Here is a 14,360-nt window from a genome sequence, read left to right as displayed (position 1 = left end):
CAGGTGCCCACACTGGCTGATCCCTTTGCTGAGCATGCTTTTCCCCCATATGTCCTCCTGGTTCACTCCCTCTACTCCTTCCAATCTCAAACACCACCTTCTCAGTGAGGCTTATTTAGACACCTTTTAAAAATGTTAACACCACCCCCCCCCCCGGCAGTCCTGCCCTCCCGTACCCTACCCTGCTTCACCTTGTCTTTTCCACAGCACTTATCTCCTTTCAGCAAATGATATGCATTTACTAGTTAATCATATCTATTATTTACTCTCTGGCAGGGAATTTTGTCTAGATACTCACTGCCGGAGAGCTGGCCCAGAGGAAGCTTTCAATAAATATTTGTTCAATAAATAAATGGAATTTTGGAGTTGGAGGGGGCCATGGAAATCATTCTTTAATGGAGCAGCTGAAGGTCAAGTTAGCTGGAGGTGAAGTGAGTCACTGTGGACCCACAATAAGTTCAAGGGAAAAGCTTGGACTAGGAGCTGGCCTGGCCCTAGGTGTCTTCTGGACAGTCCCATAACAATGACCTTCCCTTCCCCTTTCTCTGCCACAACCAGAGGGGCACTGACAAACCACAGGGAGCAGCAAGGACAACAAATGGGGGGACAACAACCTAACTACTATGCCAGGGGTATTTGTCACTTCCTTCCTGGTAAGACTTTGTATGACTTAACCACATTGGTCTTGCTTCTCAGATGACTAGTAGGAAGCAAGGAACAAATTGGAGGCTCAGGCTAATGGCCAGTGCTGGTCACTCCTTTTGCTGAGACCACCCTGTCCCAGTCACTAACATCTCTTGCCTGGATGACTATAATAGCCTCTAAGCTGATCTTGCTTCTTCAGTCTTCACAACATGGCAGCCAGAGTGATCCTTTGGAAATATCTCAGGTTATGCCTCTCCTCTGCCCAAGGTCATCTAAAGATCCCATGCATGGCTATCAGAGAAGAAGCAAAGTCCTCAGAATGGCATAGCCAGAATAGGCCCATATGTTATATTGCCAAGACTCTTGGAAACTGGAAACACATGCTTGATAGGTTTTCCCTAAAGCAATATATCAGTCTTGTTTTAAAAAAGAAAGTCATGCTTTCATCATATAATTGATAAATTAGTATTAGAAAAAAAGTTGATTAGTATGAACAAAATGATTCTCCATTGCATCACTGAAATATTTTGGACAATCCAGAGTAGATTACAAGGAAAGTAGATCCCATATCCCAGTTTGTGTTATGGGTCCATCTGTCCTCCTGTAGCTATAAGGAAGGGCCATCTGAATATACACATTTTTAAATGCCTCGGGATGATGGTTTTTCTGCTGCCAATTCTGATTCAAGAAGAAAATACAGTGAGCAAGTCTGAACTTCACAAACAGATCTGTTCATAACAGCATGGCTCACAGGTGCAGAGCTACACAGCACGATATTAGTAAAAAGCCTGGAAGACTCCATCCATGGCTCACTGGATGATTTAACTTGCCAGAGGATGTAATTAAGAACAAAGTTATCTTTCTAGTCATTCCTTCATTACAGAGATAACTCAATTGGAGACTTTTTGGGAGATGCCAGATTTGGAAATAAAATCCTTATAGACTGCACTGAAATGTCATGAAGATTATACCAGAAAACAAATTGATACACATAGACAATCTTCTGTACATAGCAGAAAATTAGATCTCAGGAGAAAACGCGGGGCTAAGATGTAAAGTCAAGGGTGGGGCATGGAGGCAGAGTACTGTGAAAGGCAAAATCAGCGGCTTCCCAGAGAGAGAGGAGCCCCGAATGCCCAGGTGCTCCCAGAAATTACCTTGGGTGGCGCTCTTCATTGCTTTCACTAACTTGCCCCTTCCAGCTCCAAAACCATTATTTCCATAGTGCAGGTCACTGTCACTATCACTGCCACCACTGGCAGAGTACGCACACATTCTGGGTACCTTGTCCTGAATAAGTAATACGAGACTGTTAAGATTTTTCACGCAAGTCAAAACGGGGCAGAACATCCTGTGAGAATGGCAAACAGTTCACAGTCGGCTGTCATTGTGCGCACAGAATTCCATTCTGCTGCCCCACCCCCAAGACCAACTCTGCTTTTCCTTTCTATCTGCCTCACGCCGAGCTGGCACAGTTTACTCAATTATTGGAGCTGCAGAAACAGGGCTGTGGTAATGAAGCCATTGACCACTCGGAAGCCATTGTCCCAAGCAGAGGAAAGTCCTTGCATTTACCCGCTCTGCATTTTGTACCCTTCTTTATGGGGTCTTATTTTTCTCAAGTGCCTATTATGAGCTGCTCTTTTAAGCCTAATGGCTTATTTGTTTAACTGATCTCAGCATTGGCTTTCGAGTATCAGAGGGTATGAAAAAAATCAACCTTAAGCACAAAAGAATGCATGCTTGCCTAATTTATAATTTTCTTCTATCCGTTGAAAGGACAGGAGCCTTTAGAAGTGTGTGATTGCTAACCCGATATAATCCTTGAATCGATTGAAAGTTCATGGGTTGAGGGACTCAGTCTCCCCTCTTGCTCACATGCACACACAGCCTGAGTCTTGAGACATCACTGGTGTGGTGATGCGGCCTTACCAGGAATTGCTGAGGTGGGTGATAGTGTACAAACCATTTCCCCTTTGTGCATAGAATCAGAATACTAGATCCAAGATTGCAACCCGGTGTAAGGAATTATAAAAGAATGTCTTTTAGGTTTGAAGGCTTTCCCATTAGAGCCCATTATACCTCACCCATCCTAGACAGTTCAGGTACAGATGTATGGGATGGGTCTCTAAAGTCTGTTAGGGAGGATGTCATTCAGTTGGAAATTATAAAAACTCATTTTAGGATGTAAGCTCCCTCAGCTAGGGTTACAATTTCAAACAACAATTCATTTCCTTTATACCTTCATTCATGTATTCATTCATTCACCCATTTAACAAATGTTTATTGAGTGTCTATTCTGTGCCAAGAGGTGTGCTAGTCTCTGGGGTTACAGAGCTCAATACAAGAGATACCAGTAGCCCAGCAAGGATGATGTCCTCATGGATGTGTCCTGGCTGTTCTACGGGAGCCCCACATCTAGAGTTCCAGCAGGACCTCAGTAACATTTTCTGGGTATGATAAGATGCACATTTTCATCTCTCCATTCAATAAACACTAGTGGAACCAGGCACTGTGCTGGTGCTAGAAATGTAAGCTAACTCTTGCTTCTAAATTTCCTTCCCTGGTAGTCAGCAAAGCAGGGTTCTAAGTTCCAAGCCACAGCAATCACTCTCTCAAATCAGAGCAGGATTTCCAGTGGGCAGAGCTGGGGCAGGATGAGGGGGAGAACTCCAGAGAGGGGTATGTATTTGGTGGGCATATATGTTGGGGGAAGAGTGTTCTTCCCTCACATACAGGGGGACAGCAGTCCCTGGGCTGGCACTCAGTTGTTATTACATTTACTTTCTTGGACTTGCCTAAACCTCTTTGCCACTGTCACCACCTTTGTTGTTTTTGAATGATTTCCCTTCCAACTCTGGGTGTCTTTAGGGTTTTCTCAACTTTCCAGTTCCCAAAGCAAGCACAGAGTCCTTGGGACAGCCCATGGACCAGCAGCATCAGCATCACCTGGGAATCTGTCAGAAATGCTTGGACCTCAACCCAACAGTACCAAATCGGACATGGTATGCATGGATCTATAGCTGTCCAGGTGATTCTGATGCCCACTCAAATTTGGGAATCATTGATTTGGAGGAGTCTTAACATTTTTATGTTTAAATTAAGGCATGATAGGGGCGCTGGGTGGCTCAGTCGGTTAAATGTCCGACTTCGGCCCAGGTCAGGATCTCACAGTTCGTGAGTTCAGGCCCCGTGTCAGGCTCTGTACTGACAGCTTGGAGCCTGGAGCCTACTTCAGATTCTGTGTCTCCCTCTCTCTCTCTCTGCACCTCCCCAGCTCATGCTCGCACTCTGTCTCTGTCAAAAATAAATAAACTTAAAACAAATTTTAAATTAAGGCATGATAAAGTACACTGGCTTACTCTTTTCCCTCTTAGGCTCCTGCCTTAGAGAGGCTACAATTCTGAGTGTTAGACATGGAATTCTGAGGGCTGAATTCTAGTCCTGACTCCTTTCCTGTGGACCCTGAGCATGGTCCAGCTTCTCTCTGGAGTTGTGTTCTCTGCTATGAATTGAGACTCTGGGCCCAGAGGATCTCTCTCTCTCTCTCTCTCCTTTTCCATAACACCATACTGAGGTGCTAAAGGCTGAAAGAAGGTTCGGCCCCAGTGACTGTGGGGGACCCCAGATGTGGGCTAATTTGCGTATCTTCTCAACATAAGTTGGTAGAAACTCTAGTAGAAATAGCAATGGGTGCTCCTAATGCCAAGTTTGGGAGAGGCAAAGGCAGCGGGAGTGGGAAGATTCAAGGAAGGGTGGGGGAAACTCTGATAATTGATCCATATGTTCCTCTTCCCCCACCTTGTCACTACCAGGTGCCACCAAAGACACTGAAGGGGCCCAGCCCCAGGAAGTTGAGAAACAGTGAACAGTTTGAATATGGCCCAGGTAACTAGCTGGAAAAGGTAAATAGGAGGAAGCCTAGGAGAGAATATCAGGTAACCCCAAGGGATGATAGAATGTCCTTGAGCCATGAGCAACTTCCCAGGTCCAATCACACATCAGGAGGCATATGTGTGCCATCTCAGGGTGGATGAAGATCCCATAGCAAAACGATGGGACTGAAGACACAGAGATCTCACTGACACTCTGACACTGGCAAGTCACTGGCCTACCCCAGACCTCAGTTTATTCCTCCCTAAAAGAAGTATAATTATACCTCCTTTATCTGTCTCATAGGAGCAAGGTAAAGGTTAAAAAGTAAGAAGAAAATAATGAAAAAGTATCACTGAATCATTCTCAGTGGTGTTCTTATCTTGGGAATGTTCTATGCCACCTAGTCTGGACAGATCATCTATGCCTCAAGAATCTAGGTGCAGATCTGTGGAGGCGTTTCACTTCCTCCCAACAATCCATGCTATCACTTAATAATTCAGGCAAAAAGGTGAGCTGTGGACCTTAGTTTTTATTCACCGAGCCAATGGCAAATTTGATTCAAAAGTTGAATCTATTGTAAAAGTGTTTAAGGAGATCATTGTTCACCGTCGGGGCAATAAGTGGAGGTACCCTTCTGTCAGCCTCTCCCTTACCTGGGTCTCAGCCGTGGGGGCTGCACAGCCCCAGTCTGGAAGCTGCTCAGTTGCCATTGTGTTTTCAGCATATTCAAATGACGAGCAGGTCTGAGGCCTTGGCTCTGCTTCATTCTGCTTTTGGGAATTGATTTTTCCTAAATGAGAAAATGTACATCAAACCACAATCAGCTTTCTTGAACTCTTTACAAGTTCAGGGAGGGAAGTGAGGGAGACATTCAGGAAAAAAAAAAAGTCCAAATACACTCAAAGCTGGGTAGCCCAACATTCTGTCCCCTGTAAATCTGTGCTAATTAAACATCTGCATTGCATGTTGTGTGTATCTGTAGAGGATGTCCACCTTGGAGAGCTGAAGGCAAACTTTCCCACAAAACGATGATAGACTTTTCACATAAGGAAGAGGTTAGGGGGGAAATCATTTGGGAAACAATGATTAGTCCTCAAATAGTGTTATCCATCAAATAACAAACAGGTTTCCTTTTTGGATCACTTCTCAGAGCCTTCATTGTGCTACTGGAAGTTGTCATGATGTCCAAAAACAGGATTTAAATTAGAAGCCCTTCCCAAAGATACTTGGGCAGGGAACCCTTATTTTCCTAGAATACCCATTATGGTCATTCCCAATGCACTCATAATGTACAACGGGAAACTTTGCTCTTAAAGATCTGGCAGGGCAGTGCTTCTCAAGCTTTTATGTGCATACGCACCAGCCGAGTTTTTGTTAAATTGCAGATTCTGAATCAGGAGGTCTAGAGTGCGGGTCTGAAAGTCTCCATTTCTGAAAAGCTCCCAGGCAATCCTGATCCCAACTAGCCGATGGATCACACTTTGAGTAGCAAGGGCGTAATTAGCAGGGAATGATTAAAGAAAGTGCCTCCATTACCCTTAATAGTAGATTAACCTGCAGAGTGTACTCCTTCCTTGTGCCAGAAAGGAGAATTGCTATTATTATCCTCCAGCCTCAGTGATTACCGACAGGACATGCTGTGATAGCCTCTCAACAGCATTCTGCTTGTGAGCAGAAGCGAAATAATTGCATTTTCATCAGCACTGAGAGGTTTGTACAGTTACCTCTATTTTTGATAGGGGAATAAGTGAAAAACCAATTCAAATACAGGCATTAGGGGAGCCTAGGTGGCTCAGTCTGCTGAGCATCTGACTTCAGCTCAGGTCATGAACTCCCGGTTCATGAGTTTTCAAGCCCCATGTCAGGCTCTGTGCTGACAGCTCGGAGCCTGGAGCCTGCTTCGGATTCTATGTCTCCCTCTCTCTCTGCTCCTCACCTGTTCACATTCTGTCTCTCTCTCAAAAATAAATAAAGATTAAAAAAATTAAAAAAAAAAAACAAAGAGGGGCGCCTGGGTGGCTCAGTCCGTTAAGCGGCCGACTTCGGCTCAGGTCACGATCTCGCGGTGTGTGAGTTCAAGCCCCGCGTCGGGCTCTGTGCTGACAGTCAGAGCCTGGAGCCTGTTTCAGATTCTGTGTCTCCCTCTCTCTGACCCTCCCCCGTTCATGCTCTGTCTCTCTCTGTCTCACAAATAAATAAACGTTAAAAAAAATTAAAAAAAAAAACAAAACCAAAAAACAAAGAAAACAAATACGGGAATTAAACAGGAAGTGACTCTTCCTCTAGGCAGGAATAACCTCACTCTCCTTTTGTTCCAGCTGGTTTTCCATTCTCTGGCTTTTTAATTGAGTAACCAATGGCCTTAGAGAAAAGAGAAGCCTTGGAAAGGCAGCCCTGCCTCTGGACCACAGTGATGGCATCATTTGATAGATAGGAAGCTTTGGGGTGGGAGACACAAAAATACCCTGCAGTTATGTTGACCTCACTCTCTACCATATACTACTTTTTTATAACTCTTCATGACAATTTAATTAAGACACAAACCTCCAAAATCCAGCACAGTGGATATTAGCAGCAAGATCAGAACAATCTCCTTCCAATCCCCTTCTTATGAAGCAATTCAAGGCTTGTGGTTTCTATTCAATTTGTTATAATGACAGTGTTTAATCATGAAGTCTACTTGGCAGCCCGCCGCTGAATTGAGGTCACACATGTGACTATTCAAGCATGGAGCATATAATCTATAACTAAGATCTTGCCCCTGAATCTCTGGAGGCTGTGTCATTAATTAACAATGCATTTATTTAAAAAATAATATGCATTACAGCCTTTTAAAATGTAGCCTTGGCTTGAAACGAGCAGAAGTTTGTGATGAAACATTCATGGCAGTTAGTATTATTGTATGAAGAACTCAGCCATGGGATTAGCTCAATCACATTTATTCAAAGATATTTAATTAAATGCCTTCTTTTCTAATTTCTCAAAAGCCTATAGTATAATTTCTACTTGTGGCTCCTTTCTAGTCATCAAATTATAAAAGAAAGTCTTTAGAGTTCTCGTTCATATGCTTATGCATGTCATAAATGCAACATAAGCCATGCAAGTTAAAAATTATTTAGTATCATCCTGCACTGCAATAAATATTTTTAATCTTGAGGGAACAATGAAAAAAAAAAAAAAAAAAACTTTGACCCTTAGCCTGCTCCTGTCTTTAATCATGGAAGCTTGTTTCAATTGATGGTGACGAAGGGCGGTACGTCTCAGTGCAGAGGCTCATTCCACTGCATTGCAGCTAATGCACAATCTACTGCTGAGATATCAAACAAAGTTTTTTATAGTTCAACATATAAATATATTTGAGCAGGATGGGAATATGTCAGAAGACATACATTTCTGGTTAGAGGGCAAACAACATTTCAGCTAAATTTATGTCTTGAGGCTAACCTGGTCTATATTCAGATTTAGGTTTTACAAGATAAAATCCTATGGGTATGTTGTGGTTTTTTTTCTCTTAATCAATTTATATATCCATATACCTGTGCTTAGGTGCTTGTTTCCTATATATGTGTGTACACTCTTTAATGTAATGCTAAGAGTAGATGATGTTTAATAGTCGTCTTTTTACTTTTTGGTTGAGGACTTACAGGAATTTTCATGCATCCACGTTTCCATTGGGCAGAGGTCACTGACTGACCTCCTGGTGGAAACCTTCTCTGCTGCCTGTTTTCCACTTTTTTTGTTTTTTAGCAAGTGCATTATTTTGGTGTGGAAACAATCTAATTTGGAAGGTCATAGGTGTTTTACCTGAGGAGGCTGGTTTGGGGAGGCGACTTTCAAGAGGACGCATCCCCCTGGTGGTCATGATGGGGTCAGATGTGGAATGAACAATGACATTATCTGCAGAGACATGGCTGTCTGCAGAGGAAGGCACTTCTCGTTCAAGGGTCTGAGCTCTGATAGAGGAAGCTGCACAAAGTGTTGGCTGGAGAGGCAGGATGGGTTCGGTGTCCTCTAGGGAGTCTGGGTGGCATATGTACCGCCCTGTGGAGCGATTTCCAGAGTCTGGAAGTGGGAAGGTTCCGATCCCACTGTCCAGTGTCCTCATCAGGCAGTTTGATTCTAGACAAAGTAACAACATAGTGAGGATTAAAGAATATTCACATAAAGGAATAAAAGTATCACAGGCATTTGTATCTAATCTGGAGGAAGGGAGATATCTAGAAGGAAGAAATACTATTAATGGGGTAGTAAATTTCCAGTGAGTGGCATCATAAGATTTAATTAAACATGGAGATATTCCCTTCACTTAATATGAGGTAAGGCAGCCAGCCATTCCTGGCAGTGAGAGTCACATATACATTTTCCTGGCTGGTTCTCCAGAATTATCATACAAAAAGAACAGTCATTAGAGACCAAAACATATTTTTGGTAAGCTTTATTTCAACTGGGAATCATATGACTTCAACCAATTAGGTGAAATTTATTAACCGAAATATGATGAGTAATGAGCACACATAACACATTGAAGTGATGTCCTGACAAAGGTAATTGTGCATCTCTTACATGAATTATCATCCACTTGTCAGTTAACAGAGTCTCTGGCCTCTCAAATTTAATTGTGAGGGCAAGTAATTCACATGCTACAGGGATCATCCCCAAACATACCTTACCCATGATAACATCACTGTATCAAGTGGGCTTCATTTGGCCCAAGTGCCATTTGAACTCAATTTTTTGAGAAGACCACAGAGCCACTTCATGTCTTTCAGTGACTTTATGCAGTGACAAAATCCATCAGTACCTTCGAATATCTTGTCACTCCCAGAGATCTCACTACTCCCTAAAACAAATCAAGTTGATTTTACCATATGGGGGTAACATATTCTGCTGTGTCTCATCTTTAAGAAATTTTATACATAGATAAAAATTCAGGATATGAAAAATTTATTATGTATTTCACTTCTAAAATGGTGGTATGATTTACCAAAGCCAATGAGACAGTTTCCAAGATCTGTTTGTCACCCCAAAAGTCTCATGTTTATATAACAATCTTCGAATAAAGCATCCTTAGTAAAGTTTTTGTCAGCAGCTTATACATCTAAGACTAAGTAAGAGGCACAATTCAGCACCCTTTTAGGCATGGCAGAGAATATAACGGAATAGGGCATAATCTTTGCATCAAGAGGCTCAACAGTGAATATTTTACAGTGAACAATGGTTTGGAAAATGGTAAAGTCAATAACTGTTACACGACCCCAACACAGGATTCTTAACCTCTTGAGGTCTCAGGTTCCTCACAGGATTGCTGTGAGGATAAAAATGTTTGCCAGCAAATTTCTAGAATTGAGAATGACACCAAGCATACTGTGAAGTGGCTGGAGGAATTAAATAATGAACAGTGACATACACAAAATGCTTAGTATATATATTAGATATTAGCAGATAGTTTATCCATCAGTGCTTTTCTTACATAATTGCCTTTGATGCTGAGCAATTAGTATCAGAATTCCCAAATCTGTCCATTCCCTACCCTCTTCCTCAAAACCTCTTTGCTGTAAATGAGTGGAAGAATTCTGGGAATTTCCTAATAGTAAGGTATAAAAAAAAAAAAGGGTAGGGGTGTGGACAGACGTGGTTGTTGTAAGTTCTAGTAGGTTTGATGCTGGTTTTGGAAGCACTGGGAAGACAGTCCCTATCAAAGGAGAAGCTTCTGTTTTCAAAGGGATATTTAGTGGGAAGATGCAGATACGCTCTTGCATTTAGCCATCTCCTATGCCATCTGATCTCAGATACTGGTTAGGGATTGCAGGGGCCTTGATTCATATAACTATGTTCTGGGGTAGGCTTTTGTTTTGCAGGATCACAAGGGCTAAGTTTTAGCTCCATTAATTTCAAGGCCTCCACCTGGGCAGCTTTACTCTCTATCAATTTTAAAGATTATTCTTTATCTTCTCCATTCATTTTCTCCTCAATTAAGGGGACCTGATTGTTACAGAAGGGCCTTTTTGAAAATGAACAGATGTTTGCATAGGGAGGCATTGCCAGAAGAGTTCAAAAAAAAGACCCTGCTATTCAGAATTTGAGGTCCTTTTTTCATTTTAGCCTAGAAACACAAAACCCCTCGGCTTTAGCATATCCGTGCGTTGTACTTGGGGCAATTCTAAGAGGCTGAACTACTTCAGTATCATACAGGAGCACATGGGTCTTCATCAGAACTGGTCCAGTGTCTGGGAATGGGAAGCAGACTCAAGGCACACAGCAGCGGAGGTGTGTTAGTCTCCACGTGCCCCAGGCTACCTCCCGTAATAATTTACTCCCAGCACCTTCAGGACTGCACCTGAACTAAAGAGTGCTCAGCAGGAGGAGGCAGGTGGGGCTCTTTTCCTTTTGTGGGCATGCATCATCAAATCCAGTTACTTATTGTGGCCAAAGGACTTTACTCCTTTCTTTGCATCAGTCTTCATCTTCCAAACTTATAAGGTAAGAACTATTATCACCATCTACAAATGAAGAATCATAGCTCAAAAGGTCCAAGTAACTTGCCCAAGGCCTTGCACTATAAAAAAAAGAGTTTGGATTTGAATCCAGTCAGATGTATTTACAAAGACCATGCTCTTAACCATCAAGCTATCCTGATACTTGCCCAAAGTACGGATAAATCCAGATGTGGGGTCCACTCGTTTAATAGCCATTGAGGCAGCCTTGTGAATGCAAAGCTCACAGAATGCCCCCTGCTCCTAAGCAGGAGTTCAGCTTCTCCTCTGGAATTGGAGCAGGTGCCTGAATTCTAGCTGGTTCTCCTGCTCCCCATCCTGAGGTCTGAGTCTACTGTTGACATTCTCTGTGTCTAGGTGGTTGTTGCCCCATCATGCAAGATGCCTGCACACCCTGATCTGCATGGTTCCTGAGAACCACTATTGCTCAGTAACTCTTCCCTCTGTCTTCTTCAGTTGCATCCATAGACTTCCATGCCAACATTTTTCTGGCCTTAATCTTTGCTCTCTGGACTAGGTGATAGGCATTGTCTTCAAGGGCAGTTTTTCTGGCTTTGTCTAAGAACTCTCTTCCCTACAAGTATTTGATGGGGAGCACTGAATCCAATCCTCTCAAATGGAGACTCAAAAAGCAAAATGAGATCCATGGCTGCCTCTTTAGTGAGCTTCTGGGGAAAAGCTACAGACACCAAAGCCTGTGTGTGCTGGCCTGGCCTATAACACAAGACAGAAAATAGGGTAAGGAGGGGTATTGGGTAGGAAAAATGACGAAGGCTGTTTAAGTATGGTACTCTTTGGAAAATACCAAAATTTTCTGGTTTCTGTCTCCTTAAATCATTTTTCTTTCCCTTCTTTCCTTTTACAATACTGTCATACTAGAATATATAAAACAGGACTTTTGGTATTCCTGAGTTCTCAGATTCTCTGAGAAGTGTGTGACACTAAACTCACAAACCACTTGCTATTAAAGTCATTTTTTATTTCTAATAATTACAGATGCCAAATGTAGTGAATTTGAAGAACTCATTTGTAAGTACCTATGAAAAGAGGTGTAGACAGTCAGGGACTCAGACACCATATGCCAAGTTTCACCCTCAAGCAAATTTCTCCAGAATTGCATCAACCTTTGGAGGTGGAGTTTATATTGAAAAATGCTGACCCCTTCGTTATGTACTTTTTTTAAGGTGCTGTTTCTCACAGTTCATAAAAATACTGTAACCTGAGAAAGTATAAGATATTGTACTTCTGAAGCCAGTTTTTTTTTTTCTGAGAGAATTATAAGAACCACAACGTAATTAAATGGCTGTGATAGGAACAAAGTTCAAAGTGGCAAGCTGACCTTGCATCTCAAATGAGTTGACAGTCTTGATCTTGACAAGTCTAAGTTCACATTTGTGGCTGTGAGAACAGATGCCAACAGGGCCTTGCTAATGAGTTCAAGGGTTGGGTCTCTGGATGGACCATCAGGTTTCATTCTTCCAAGGTCACTAATCACTCCTGTGACCCTGGTCAGCCCTTCCATGTACTTCTCATTGTTCCATTTGCCTTTATCTCCCATTCTTTCAAGGTTAAGTTCTCTCACTTATGGGCACCAACCAGCCCTAGACATTTCATCAATGACTCACAGTGGTGCTTCCCAGTCCTTTTAAAGTCATGGCACATATAGAAATTTGTAGCTCACTGAGGAAAACACTGGCTACACCAAGGAAAACACTGGCTACTTGAGAGCTGAGGGCTCACCATCTCAGCACCCCTGAGTCTCATTTAGGGTGTCAGCAGCAGAATGGCAGGGAATCTTTTACAGGATGGATTCAGAATCTTTTGCTCACCCCTCGAATCTACCACCTTGTAGATCTCTGGCAGGCAAGGAGATGGATACCTTTTTGGTCTCTTAGCAGCTGATATAGAAATTTCTATGCCCTCCTTCTTTGGGAAAAAAGCTCAGAGTCCTTGGGTTAGGAATACTGTCTGGCATCAAAGCTTCAGTACAGGGGAACTTTACTGTACATAAAAGGGAGAAAAGCAGCCCATGAGTGGGTGAGTAGCCAGAAAGGGTGAAGTTCTGCACTGGATGGTGGCAGAGAAGAAATTCTGGAGAAGCCTTTCTATTGCAGATTTGTCAACTGTTAACTTAGGGTGCACAATGTAAAATCCCCACTCACTTCACCAAGGAGCATTAGCACTTAATGCTCCTTGTACCAGAAACCTCAGCAGGTGGTTTTAGTTTTCTCATCTGAAAATTAGATCATACAGCCTTCTTCATGGGGGAGCACTGAGGACTAAAAACATAGTACCTAATACACATAGCATGGTGCCTGGAGCAGGCACAGAGCTAACATTCAGAAAACAGCACAATTCTCAAAATCAATGTTATTAGACTGTAAACATCCTGGGGGCAGACTGGATCTTATTAATTTCTTATATAAGTCCATTCCTGATTCTATATTTTCTTTTTTTCAACAGTATGGTAATTATATGCTGATAGAGCTGATAATAACAATAGGCTGATCAAGTATTCTCCATCATCAGTGCTCAGCACAGCACCTGACACATAGATAGTTCTCACTGAGTGTAATGAAAAGAATGGGTGGAGAAAAAAAAAAAAACAACAACAGCTCTAATCTTTAGAAAATTCTTCCTGAAATTAAATTGAATATGAAGCTTTGCTTTTGAAATCCCAATCGGCTGCCTTTTGTTCTGACTCTAGCAACCAAAGAAAATAGCTGACTTCCTTCTTCTGTATAGCTATTTTTCACATACAGCCAGACTTCATTAATTCAAATAGCCAGAGGGATAAGATCATTGAGAATTATTGGATATTTTAAAGACCAATTTCTTAAGACTTCCAAGCCGTTGGAACAAGAGTCCATGACCAAGACAAAGGACAGCACCTGGGATGATGTTTTGGTGTCCTCCTCAATCTCCTGCCCCTCCTCTTCCGCCCCCCAAAGCATCACTGGTCTGAAGGTTTCAGATCTAACAAGGGCCAGAGTGGCATCATCACCCTGGCCCTCATCCTCAGGAATTCTTGATGCCATGCTGAGTGCTGGAGTCCCACTTGACATCAGTGCCCTTAGTACTGTACGAACTAAGCTCTTATAGAGTCAAGTTCCTGGGAACATTTGTAGTGAGTAGATGAGATTATGCAGTAACATCTTATATGTATTTACACAAAACAATGAGTTTCTCTCTTTTAAAACAATTTGTTCTCTCATGTGGATTGTCTAGGCTTCTTCCAAACTTGTTTTGTACTATTTCTTTACACAGTAATGTTATCTTTAAAAATAGCTGCAAAGGGAAAAGTTTATTTCCAGCACTGTTTCAGTTAATATAAATTTCCAGGTT

The 14,360-nt window shown here is 42.3% G+C and overlaps 1 protein-coding gene across 7 annotated transcripts in view; it reads right to left on the bottom strand.

Annotated features, from left to right (window-relative positions):
• Nucleotides 1–14,360, bottom strand: part of NCKAP5 (NCK associated protein 5) — a 980,982-nt gene that overhangs the window by 51,802 nt on the left and 914,820 nt on the right. For 6 of the 7 annotated variants that reach the window (XM_058715464.1, XM_058715465.1, XM_058715463.1 and 3 more), the window contains 2 exons: nucleotides 8,326–8,640; nucleotides 5,175–5,311 (listed from right to left, as the gene is read on the bottom strand). In XM_058715464.1, the coding sequence (XP_058571447.1) occupies nucleotides 5,175–5,311; nucleotides 8,326–8,640 (452 nt within the window). Of the gene's footprint in view, nucleotides 1–1,802; nucleotides 1,936–5,174; nucleotides 5,312–8,325; nucleotides 8,641–14,360 lie in introns of all 7 variants that reach the window. The other variant, XM_058715468.1, reaches the window with a different exon arrangement.

Source organism: Neofelis nebulosa, chromosome 2, assembly GCF_028018385.1.
Source record: "Neofelis nebulosa isolate mNeoNeb1 chromosome 2, mNeoNeb1.pri, whole genome shotgun sequence".
In the NCBI taxonomy this organism is placed as follows: Eukaryota; Metazoa; Chordata; class Mammalia; order Carnivora; family Felidae; genus Neofelis; species Neofelis nebulosa.
This window is presented reverse-complemented; position numbering and strand designations above follow the sequence as displayed.